This window comes from Nelumbo nucifera, chromosome 2, assembly GCF_055504915.1.
Source record: "Nelumbo nucifera cultivar China Antique chromosome 2, China Antique-T2T, whole genome shotgun sequence".
Lineage (NCBI taxonomy): Eukaryota > Viridiplantae > Streptophyta > Magnoliopsida > Proteales > Nelumbonaceae > Nelumbo > Nelumbo nucifera.
The window spans coordinates 1187560-1200643 of NC_142650.1; the positions used below are offsets into that span (position 1 = coordinate 1187560).

General features: G+C 35.5%; 1 protein-coding gene across 1 annotated transcript in view; it reads left to right on the forward strand.

The window, feature by feature from the left end:
• LOC104594462 (RING-finger, DEAD-like helicase, PHD and SNF2 domain-containing protein) overlaps window positions 1-13084 on the forward strand; it is a 128568-nt gene extending 115484 nt beyond the window's left edge. Inside the window, exons 17-20 of the mRNA XM_010254736.3 lie at window positions 4221-4438; window positions 9756-9907; window positions 11518-11782; window positions 12511-13084. Coding sequence (XP_010253038.1) covers window positions 4221-4438; window positions 9756-9907; window positions 11518-11782; window positions 12511-12765 — 890 coding nt within the window. The 3' untranslated portion in view covers window positions 12766-13084. The remainder of the gene's footprint in view (window positions 1-4220; window positions 4439-9755; window positions 9908-11517; window positions 11783-12510) is intronic.

Here is a 13084-nt window from a genome sequence, read left to right on the forward strand (position 1 = left end):
AGTGGAGAAAAGCCATGAGAGTGGAAATGGAGGCACTAGAAAAGAACAACACATGGGAAGTTGTGGATCTACTAAGAAACAAGAAGGCTATAAGTTGTAAATGGATGTTCACAATTAAGTACAAATCTGATGGGTCGTTAGAAAGGTACAAAGCACGACTGGTAGCCAAGGGATATACACAGACTTATGGGGTAGATTATCAGGAAACTTTTGCCTCAGTAGCTAAAATGAATACAGTAAGGGTGTTGTTGTCTTTGGTTGCTAACTATAAATGGGATTTGCAACAGTTTGATGTAAATAATGCATTTCTCCATGGTGATCTAGAAGAGGAGATATACACGAACATTCCATCGGGTTTTGGAGAAGGCATTAAGGGGAACAAAGTTTGTAGGTTGAAGAAAGCACTATACGGCCTCAAACAATCTCCGAGAGCATGGTTTGGAAGGTTTACAAAGGTGATGCTTAGTACAGGTTACAAGCAAAGTCAAGGTGACCACACATTGTTTATCAAACACACAGCCTCAGGGGGAGTTACTGCACTATTAGTCTATGTGGACAATATAATCGTTACTGGGAATGATAAAAAGGAGAATGAAGCATTGAAAAATTGCCTTTCCAGAGAATTTGAGATAAAAGACTTGGGGAGACTAAAGTATTTTCTCGGAATTGAAGTTGCACATTCTAAACAAGGCATCTTTATCTCTCAACAAAAGTATGTTGTTGATCTTTTGAGAGAAACAGGAAATATGGCATGTAAACTAGCTTCCACGCCTATAGATCCCAATCATAAACTTGGAGAAGCCAGCGAGAATGCAAGTGTAGACAAGGAGATGTTCCAAAGACAGGTTGGAAAACTCATTTATCTTGCACATACACGGCCAGATATTGCATACGCTGTAAGTGTAATAAGTCAGTTTATGCTTAATCCTAAAGAAGTTCATCTGCAGGCTGTTCATCAAATTCTACACTATTTGAAAGCCAATCCAGGAAAAGGAATTTTATTCAGAAGAAATGGGGGATTGGCTCTTGAAGCATATACAGATGTCGATTATGCAGGATCTCCTGTAGATAGACGGTCCACTTCCGGTTACTGTACCTTCTTGGGGAGAAACTTAGTCACTTGGAGGAGTAAGAAGCAAAATGTAGTGGCTTGGTCAAGTGCAGAGGCAAAATTCAGGGCTATGGCACAAGGAGTGTGTGAATTACTCTGGTTGAAGATAATTTTAGAAGACCTGAAGATTCCACGAGAAGAGCCTATGAAACTATATTGTGATAACAAGTCAGCCATCAATATTGCTCACAATCCTGTTCAACATGACAGGACGAAGCACATCGAAATTGACCGACACTATATAAAAGAGAAACTGGGCAGCAAGTTGATTTGCACTCCCTATGTGTCTACAAAAGGACAACTGGCCGATGTACTTACTAAAGGGCTCAATAGTACAGACTTTCGAAGAATTATAGCCAAGCTGGGAATGGAGGATCTCTATTCACCAGCTTGAGGGGGAGTGTTGGAAAACGTGGGGTTACTAGTGCAGATCTATATTTGGTAGTTGTGTAAAAATAGAATTGTATATATTCCTTGGATTGTGGAAGGATTGATTTAGAAAGTTTTTCTTTCTATTCTTGTACTTTCTATTTTTCTACTTTCTATTTTCTTTTCTTTCTATTTATTGCAGCAGCTTACTGTATAATTATGCCGATTGGCAATAGAATGAAATACATCAGTATTCTACCATTCCAAAACAGAAACTTTTAAGCATCTCATTAGGTTGAAAGGAGGTCATGTATGTGTATAGTTTGTGCCTTGGCTTATAGTCTTTTACACATGCTTTTAGTCTTGTGATCTAATAGCTTTTCTTCTATAAAGTTGAAGCATCTTTCTTGGCTGTCCTCAATGCCATGTGGGTGTGGCTTCTGAGCATCTAAAGAGAAGCACTATGGAATTTAGACAGAACATCTAAAGAGAACCACTATGGCATTTAGACAGACTGTACTTGTCCTGATATATGAAACTTATCGCTTGAAAACCTTTAAACTGCTGAACAGCTGGGGGGAAAGATTCTTGCAACAATTATTGAAAGATTTTATTTGGTGGATAAACTTTGACCATTTGTATTGGTAGCTTCTCCCACAAACCTTTTTTTAGAACAAGGACATCAACTTAGGGATTCAGCTGAACTTCCTGCCCTAATTGAGAGGGATATGTTCACTTCCTTGGGACAGAAGACCTTCCCACCCTTACCAACGCATTTGCTAGCATGGTTTAAAAAGTCAGGAAATGTCAAAAATGTTGCCCGACATATGACAGTGTCGAGACCCAGCAACAGAAACTTTCATTTGCTAGCATGGTTTAAAAAGTCGGGAAATGTCAAAAATGCTGCCCGACATATGACAGTGTCGAGACCCAACAACAGAAACTTTCAGGTAATTAAGAAAAGTACAAAATGTCATTTGACATTAACGATATTTTAGTCAAATGTCAACCAAGTTGATCCAAACACAAAAAAAATTACATTATTTCCTAATATTTAGAACATTGTGAATCTTATTTAATGCCAAAAACTGAGAAAGGGAGAGATAGGTTTGAAAAGAAACAAAATAAAAACATGTGTAGCATCAAGATGAGAGCTTAAAGAAGGGGAAAAAGGAAGAAGCATGGTTTCAAAACTGGACCGGACCGGAAAAACAAGGAACCAGTCACCTGACCGGTTCCGTTTTTCCCCAAAACCGCTTTTTGGCCAAAAATCATTGATTTGTTTAGCGAACCGCTGACCCGAGTTGTCAAACTGTCGACCCGAACAACAGTTTTTGGCCTTTTTTTAATTTTTTTTTATTTTTCTATTAGAGCGGGCCATCCATTCGGACCGAATGGTCGGACCATTTGACCCAGTTCCCTATCCGGTCCGGTTTTAACACCCTTGGGAAGAAGTGTTTCATATTTCCATACCTAGGAGCTTGAACATCTGTATTGACAAGACTAGGGTTAAAATCAATTAGCCTTACCATTAGTGGAGCACTGAAAACCCCCTTTGGAGCAAGAATCAAGGAGCCAGTCCTCTGAAACTTGAAGCTTCAACCTCTCATCTCAGTTCAGGTATGCAGGAACTACAGACCCTCTTCTAGAGTTCCCATATGAAAAATAAGAGGAAAAAAACAAAAAAGAATGAAATAGGAGTAGTAGAAACATCTCCCTCAATCAATCTTGTGATCTTGCACTTGCTCTTGCTCTTGGTTCTTCGGCTTGAGAGTTGAGAGGAGTTGGACTCTAGAGTGATCATGCAGTCTTCAAATGTTCAAATAAAATGAACAGTAGCATGTCTTAACTCTTAAGGCATGTAAAATAAGAGTTTAGTTATCATAGGTGATGGTCTATGAAAGCCCATAGACCATAATCTTTATTATTTTAATATTTTATAATACCTGAGGATCTCTGCTAATATTGTAGACCTTCATTAAAAATGCCAAATCAAATATTAATATATAATATGTTACTATATAATACTAATATACTGTATATAAAATATTTATATATAAATATTATATTAATATACTATAAAATATATATTAAACTATTTGAAATAAAATATTCATAAAAAGGAATTAAAAAAACAAAGGAATAAACTAATCACTTATAAGAATATAAAGATATGCATGTATATAAAATATTTCTTCCTAATAATATAAATATATTAATATAAATTAGTATATAGTCACTACTTAGTAATAATATACAAGTTAATAAAAGTTAATATGCATGGTATATTAATATATATAGTCACTAGAAGGGTGTATTAATCTTTTATCATTTCACAAATATTTCCACAATGTCCATACTTTTTACAATATTTCCACCCGAAATTTCCGACATATGGCCTATATTTGGGTAACTGACATTTCCATCGATATCAACATTTTAAACCTTGTTTACTAGATCTAGGAATCTCCTAGATAAGCTAGCATTTCCTTTGTGTGTTACAACTCATTATTTCTTTCAGAAGGTTTCAAGGAATGATTCTCATTTACTTTTCTTTTCTTCATATTTTGTACCATTTTACATTGTATTTTCATGGAGTTTTCATTCTCATGTCTTTGTCTTGATGCTGTGATCATCATACACCTATAATACTGTTTCTGCATTCTGCCCTATCTATGCCATGTCTGTTAGCATAAGTTAATGTTCATTGTGATGTAATTCCTTAGCTATTGCTTTACAGGTTTTGTTGCAATGACTGAGCAAAGGCAAATTCATCATGGAAAATCTCAGGATAAATGGGTTATGTGTCCAACATGCCGACAGCATACTGATTTTGGGAATATTGCATTTGCCGATGATAGACAAAACAAAACATGTAATTCTGACATTCCAAGTGCATTCCAAGGCCATGATAATCCTGAAGGTGTTATAAATGTCCAGGGATCATATGGAACAAAGGTCTGTTTCCAAACATAAAACTGTTTTTTATAATTTGTTACACTATCATATTTGAAGGAAGTTTTCATTGGTTAATAATTTGGAGAGGCTTTCTTTGTTTTCCTAATTTTATCAATCTATATGGTTCTATACCGTCTTCAAATTGATGGAAAAACACGTCTTCAACCCTTCTGTTAATATCTAGTTGCAAAATTCTGTCATACAGTAGCAAATAGCCATAATTTGTAAAGATGCAAATGATATTTCAGATGTCACAAACCTAGCATATATAGTATATTGTTTGTAAGGAGATAATAGAATAGTCTGGTGGGTCAAAAAAATACATTATACTTTACAGTTTCAAAAAAAAAATCTGACAGGTCAATTTACAAAAATTTTACACTACATATATTGGAGAATACTGATAATTCATGCTACATTTTGGCTGAACACAACTATCTGAAATTTAAACTGAACCCTCCTTACATAAGGAAATGCTTAACTGATATGGAACATAAAAGTAATGTTCACTAGAACATTGTCCCTTAGTATTTACATTTGTGCTGTTACTAGTAATACCATGTCCTAAACTTAGGAACATAATGGAGAAAAAATCAGGAACTTTATTGATAGACATGTGGTATGTTCTTTTTGATTTCTGAACAGCATCTTTTTTCTAGATGTTATTTCACCTTCCTGCCCTTGACACAAATTCTGTGTCCTGAACTAGGTTGACAACGAGACATAACTATCTAATTTTACTAACTCTAACACGCATTCTGTTTTTGTTTTTGTTTTTTTTTTTATTCTATTTACGAATAACAGCATCTCATCTCTAGTAGATGTAGAGGTGGTTCCCCTGAGAGGATTTTGGATGTTATCTCCACCTGATGTCTCTGTTTGGCTATTGGAACCTGGTCCTTGATGGTCATTGGGTTTCTTTTGTCTCACATAAGGTGTAAAAAAATTTGAATTTCTTTCTAGTCCTTTGTTTCTCACACACAATATCTCTATTTGTCTTACATAAGACATGATGTGCACACAGACCTCCTTAAGCTGCTTAAGTTTTCCTTTTTGAAAGATAGAAGTTCCATACACACTTCTTTGGTTTACAGCTCTATCATATCCAAGTTGGGTAAAGGGTCTTTCTTTTCAACCAAAGAACTTCTGTTAAGGGTTATATATATATCAAGGATAGGTAAAAAGGGTGATGCAGAACTCAAGTGGTTATATAAAATTTTATCTAATTTTATATTTTTCAACAGTAGAAGTATGTTGGTCATTTCCATGTCTGTGGTTTTGGATTTAGAGTTTGGTTTGTCTAGTTATAGTTTAATTGTCTTCAAGTTTTATAGTCATTATTTAAGTTGTTTAAGAGATATTTTATAATGATAGTGACAATTCTATAATTCCTGTTTTTCCTAGGATTGTCACCCCTATAGTAGTTTCATGATAAAAATGTGGTGATTGGTATTGGAATAATATTTGGATGATTTTGTACATATGATGCTTGTAGTGAGTGGTTCCAATAAACCCTAGAGATGATTTTGTACAAACCCACAAAATGAATAATTTAGTTCAACATGTCTATTTATTATTATAATCTCTAAGATAAAGAATACACAAAATGTTTCACAGCGCCATGTACAAAATAGATTGGTGTTTAAACGAGGCAACCCTCTATGGATGCCTTGTCGCCTAAGCATTGCCTTGACAACTATGATCCAGGAATGGAAGTCTTACAGTTCTATCCTTCTAAGCATGAACGCGATAGACCTATAGTAGATATGTATATAGGAAAAATAGAGTTTGGGACAGATTACAATTACAAATTTGGTCGGGAGAAATCAATCTATGGAAAATAAGAACTACATTGTTGTTTAATAGGACTTCTATTTGAAAGTTCAGGAGTAAATTTGGTATACATATTTGTAATTTTGTATATATACACATATATTTGTTTGTATGTATGGATTATGGTTGGTGGGATAAAAATTTAGCATAAATCTTTTAGGTATCGTCTATTAAAAAAAAATCGCTTTGTATTGCTTAAAGTTAGGGATATAGAGATACATATAATATTATCAAGGGGATCAAAGGTATATTTTAGAAATATCGTCCTATTTAAATCATTTTCTAGTTAATCATATTATAAATTTTTTTATTCTTTTTGTGGCTTTTATTCAGTTAAAACAACCCGAATTACCTTGCTACACCTTTGGAGCATCCATGGGATGAAACAATTACCTCTTTTGTCTACCCTTATTGCCCACTTAAAACTTACTTGTAATTTGTATGGGATGAAACAATTACCTCTTTTCTCTCTCTCTCTCTCTCTCTAAGCTTTCTTTCTCATAGTGTACTTTTCACATGTACATATGTCTTTTCTTGTATATTCACATAAAATTTTCATTGTATTACAAGTCAATAGTTTTTTGTTCCAATATACAAAATATGCATGTTTACTAACTATGATCAAACCCTCTAGAAGTTGTATTAAATTAGATGTAATTTTCATTCTCCTTAGCAACCATGATTTTCTATTCAAGGACATATTTTCCAAATGGGTGCAACATTCCCCTCTACAATCTCAATTATCTTTTATTTAAGTTTTAGCAGCATTGGATAAAGACCTAAAAAGGGAAACAACAAATGTTAAAAGGCGATTTTGGGAAAAGTTGGATGAGACTAATTCAAAAAATTCCAAATGGAGAAAGGATATTTTTATAGTAAAAGAGAAATTTTATTTAAATATATCCATGCCAAAACAAATCCATAGAGAAAAGCTAATAAAAGAAGCAATGAAGAGTCCTAAGGCCTAACTCCCTTCCCTATCCAGAATCTAGCCCCAACAAAAGAAACCTACCACTCCCCAGCCAATGAACTTCAAATGACCCTTGCAGTATAAAAGTCCCAAAACCCATCCAGCTCTCATACAAACTCATCCGCCAATTCTTACGAAAAATTAGCCCCAATCTCCTCCATTCATGACACATTTGAAATCATACCAAAAATCAAAAGACAGCCACCTATCTCCAAACCGGTTCCAACTTCAACCTTTAATCTTCCTACTAAAACTCTGGTTAAATATTATAAGAAATACCATTACTCAATCTCTCTTTCTCTTCTAATTCAAGAAATGCTTCTCTTGTATGCTCCTCCCCTCCTAAGAAGAAAGGCCCAAGCTTCTTTCCAACCTGAATTTCTTTGCTTACCACTAGATCAATATCCAATTTTATGTCCATCTTATGAACTTGATGAATTGAGGCTGAATCAATTCCATGCTCCTCCACAGCTTCCCTAACTGAGTTATCCACATATTCTAAATGATATTTAACCGAAACATCAAGGTCAGCTACTGGTCAATTCTAGGTTCATTTCCTAGAAATGTTTTCTGACAAACCACCTTGGATCCTCCTCTTAAACTTATTAAAAATCTATCCCCATATAATCCCCGACTAGTCGGGAAAAAACTTTAGTAATATGGTCCAGTCTCTGACTTCTCTTAATTCACTTCCCTGCACTAGCATTTATCTCCTTCCTGTCTAGATCTTCTGTGGAACAACCCTGTAACCTGATTCCTTTGAATAGTGTTCCTTCTCTGCTGTTATTAATCCCATTCCCTTCTTCAAAAGCCATGACTTGCTCAAAACGTGGAGCAGACTCCCGGATCACATTTTGCATATGAAAGCCAGTTATATTGATTTCTGGTACACTATAATTTAGGTTCAAAGAATCATCCCTCTCAACCTCAAGAGGCCCACCTTAGATCTATTAAAATCTCCTGACCAAACACCACTACAACCTCTCTTCCCGAGAACTCAACTTCTCCCCAATAGGGCCAACACAAAACAAGGATCTTACAGCATTACCCCTGACTCAACCACTTACATCTCCACTCAAAACCTCCTTACTAGCCAAATCAGCCATGCCCAACAGCACATAACATCAGAGCCAACCCAAAGTTATTCCATCATCTGCCTTCAGCTTTTTGTCACATGATTGAAGAAGATCATGAATCTGCTTCAAAGTCCCCCAAACAGGAAAAGGAATCCATCTGAATGCTGACGTTCTCTCCATTAATCGTGTTCGAGATTTCAAGTCCCATGAGGCCCATATGAGTGGATTTAAAGGGACACATTGGGGAAATATTGGCATGATAGTGTTCATAGGAAATATGGTTTCAGGGAGAGAAATGAGGCAGGATAAGTAATATTAGAATTTGCAATAGCATATTATCTAGCAATAGAAAAGACATACTTTGGAAAGAATGATAACATTTGAAGGTAGACCAAATATGAGCCAAGCAGACTTTTTTCCTTACTATAAAAACAGAATGAACAATATGTGATGACTATAAAGTTATTCCTAAGAATAAATTTCATTATAAATCATAAATTGGTGGTTTTGGAAAGGAGGGAGGTAAATGGAACTTATATGTAGAAACTAATGATGTGTGGCCGAAATGATTAATTATATAAAATAAATAATAAAAGAGGTATTAGGAGAATTCAAAAGGGACAGGAAAGCCTCTGAGGAAAAGGTTATCGATTCAAAGCTATTCTATCACAAAAGACAAAAAAAAAAGGAAGAAAATTTGGAATTATAAAACCCACTAGAAAGGAGGCTAGAAAGCGAATAAGTCAAGTGTAAGGCATATGATGAGCTTAATCATAAGCTAGATACAAAAAAGAGAGAAAACAGCATGTTTTATTTCAAGGAAAACAACCATGAAAGTTTTCTTTTCCTTTGATAGGTAAGTCCTAGGAAAAGAACAGAGATCTTTGCTTGGTATATTATTTTAATTTTTTGCTTTCTATACACACTTAAGCATAGAACTGGTAGGGCCATTTTGAGTTTTGCTACTTTAGAGTAAAACTTTCAGTTTAAATTTTTTATTTAATAGGGTCTTTCACAAGATTTCTCTTGGTCGCTAATCCTTTTGTATGATTCACCAAAAAAAAATGATCCGGTATCTCAGCAGTCCTACTTATATGCTTCCATGTGCTCAATCCTGCATTCAACCAAACTACCACAGTCAATCTTTACACCATCTGGCAGCCTATTCTTTGGGTTATGTCATATGTGGTTGCTTGGATTTAGGTTTCCCACTGCCCAGGCTTAATCTAAACCTGTATGCATATATTGCTCACTTCAACCTGTAGTTTTGGTTCATTTAGCATGCCCTCAACAGTTTTCAGAAACTTTGTTTTGAACTTGTTCTTGATTACATTACCATCCAAATTTATTTGATCTAGTGAATTTTAACTGGAAGCGTTTTTGCTTCGTAAGTCTTAAATCTTGTCCTATCGATGTTCTTTTCTTCTGTACCATGCAGCTTGAAGCAGTCACAAGGAGAATCCTGTGGATCAAATCTACTGACCCAAAAGCAAAAGTCCTTGTGTTCTCCAGTTGGAATGATGTTTTAGATGTGTTGGAACATGCTTTGGTTGCTAATGGCATCAGTTATATCCGGATGAAAGGAGGCAGGTATGAGTATTGCCCAAACAGTTTATTCTGAATCTGTATTTTGATAATCACTTATTCAAGGCATATTTTCCTCTTCTACTTAAATAGAGAGTAGTAATGTGGGCATTCCATTTTTTAATGGGCATCAGAATTGGAAAGATAAATGTACCAATACTTCTAAGAATAAATTCTATTATTGATAAAAAAATCTCCAAGAATAAAAAGATGCATTCCATTATACGGAAGCAGGTTTAACCATTTCATGGTATTAATACCATGAAATGTCTTTTGTTACCATATGATTGGTGTTAAAATAATTACATGCAGATATCTTGTCATTTCAAAAGAGTACTAGTAGCTAAAACAAGGTATTCCTGAATCACCACTCCTAGTAAAATTCTTGTCATAATGAGGTCCTCTCCTTAGTAACCAGAATCACTCAATCGCTTTAATCCATGTATTCTGAAATTAGAAGCAGATATGCAACCGCAATTCCTAAAATTTGAAGACAAATTTTTACATCTTGCTCCTAGTTGCACAATTATGTTTTTATGGAGTGGGACATCTTAGGCTTCTTTTATGGGGTGTTGGGTAAGATTTCCCCTCCCTACCCTGGTAGGTCAGGAACCTACTCCCTCCCTTCCTCCTCAGGCATACTCATGCACACATTATATTTTCCCTCTCTGATAAAATCTCCATATCCACTCTTTTCCATCGTCTGTGCCATACTCTTTCTCTTTCATCACTTTCCCCCTAATTTGCACATGCTTATACTTGCATAGAAATGATAATAAATACTAAAAAATAGTGATTATGACTTGATATTGCTGCCTCCCAATGGACACACACATACATACGCAAATGCACTCTAGTTATTTCATGAGGATTTAGGACACAGAAAGCAACAAAATGAAATAAAATAATATACCAAAATACCTCTCTCTCTCTCTCTCACACACACACACACATACGCATGCACAAAAACACACCACATACACATTTATATGCATAAGTTTGTTTATACATATAGGGCCATTGCTTGGTTCTATGGTAAAATGTCAGCACTTATCATTCATCATCATCTAAGCCTTGTCCCAACTATATGGGTCAGCTACATGAATCCTGCTTTGTCATTCTGTTTGGTTTAGTGCCATATCCATTGTTAAATTGAGGGATTAAACTGTTTCTTACTGCAAAACATGTCCTCTTTGATCTACCCCTAGCCCTCCCAGCCCCTTCAACTGGCAACAGATCACTTATGGGTGCTGTTGATGGTCTTCTATGCATGGGACACATCAGCACTTACTATTAAGGCTAAAAAGAAAACTTTCTTGACTGACTTGAGAAACATACAGCATGTGCTTTGTAGATTATGTACATTGTTGGCTGGTGGAATGGCTTGCCACATGTATGGGGATGAAACCAGTATTCCACTTCCTACCCTAAAACCAGGCTGATGAAATGACTGGCAATTTGGTTGGGGCTATATGCCTGAGAACTGTTGATTGTGGTCCTTGAAATAGTTGAAATATCTTATTAATAGATAGTGAGGTTATTAGTTGAACTGATTTATGGGCTAATATTCTATTCAAATTACTGATAATTATGGCATATAATCATTGAAACTACAGGAAATCGCATGCTGCCATCTCACAGTTCAAGGGCCAGAACCGTAATGTGGAAGGAATTGGCAAAATACATGATCAGCAGGGAGAACCTAAATCCATTCAAGTATTATTGCTCTTAATCCAACATGGAGCTAATGGTCTTAATTTATTGGAAGCACAACATGTTGTTCTTGTAGAGCCACTGCTCAATCCAGCAGCAGAAGCACAAGCAATCAACCGGGTCCACCGGATTGGACAAGAGAAGAGGACACTTGTTCATCGTTTTATAGTATGTCCATTCTTCTACTTATGCAACCATCTTTACAGTTTATTTAGAAATATAATGGTTTTCATTACAAGTAAGCAGTCTGCAGCCCTACTGAACATTACTTGGTGAACTCTTTTCATGACAAGAGTTACAATTAGTTAAGCCATCTAGTCCAATGGTTTTCTGTAAGGAGGCTCTACCTGGACCTTGAGACTATTTGATAGGCTTTCCACCTCTGATCCTTTGTTACAGATCCTGTCCATGAATGCAATTAAAGAAGTGGTCATCAAAAGGAATGGTATCTGCACTAGCCTAGCAAAAAATATGGCATTTTTAAGTTTACAGTTATACACCATCACACGGTTGTGCAGTTCATGTTTGTGTTGAAATGTAGTGGTGTTATTATGAATTCGGTGCTAGAGTCGTAAGTTTAGAGGAAAAAACACTGTCAGTAAAACTATATAATGCCAAAGTCTGGAGCTATATAACGCCAATACTTGCCTTGGCCTCACGTCAAGACAACCATCTGAAAATTTTTGTCCATTTATGTTCCTAGTGCCACTCTACTAGTTACTATAAACGAAGAGTGGAACAATACTTTTAAGCACTTTCAAGGATCTCTTTTTTTAATGAGTGTATTTCTATTCTTTCTCCTTTCCGTTTATTGATTTTTTTATGAGCTTAAATATCCAGGGTGAAGTTGCCTTAAAGCACAGATAAACTTTTACAATTGATTTTCCTCCTGGTAGGTGAAAGATACTGTTGAAGAGAGCATCTACAAATTGAACAGAGGCAGGACAGGCAATTTTGTCATTAGTGGAAACACTAAAAATCAAGATCAACCAGTTCTGACGCTCAAAGATGTAGAGTCCCTCTTCTCAACATCGCTGCATACAATGCCACTTGAAAACAATAATGAGCCAAGAGGAAGTTTAATGCATTTGCCTCCTGCGGTAGCTGCTGCTCTGGCTGCTGAGAGGAGATTGAGAGAACGTTCAACATAATTTATCAGGAACCTGAAGTTGGTTGTATCCTCCAAGTAAGCTTGAGATCATCAAGGGCACGGATAGATATAGGGTCTTGCTCATGGTTATGTACATTGTTTCAGCAACACCCAATGCAGGTGGTTCTTATGTGCAGAATTCTAGATTTTCACCTGATCGGGTATTTAACTATTTCTTCATAAATCAATTTATTCATGTAAATGTGGATGTGCTAACTCTATTTATATAGTGATTTCAATTTCATAAATTAACAAGCAATAAGTCATCATTGTAATAATTTTATTCAATGTTAATATATTTTTTCTTGGCCCTTATTTCT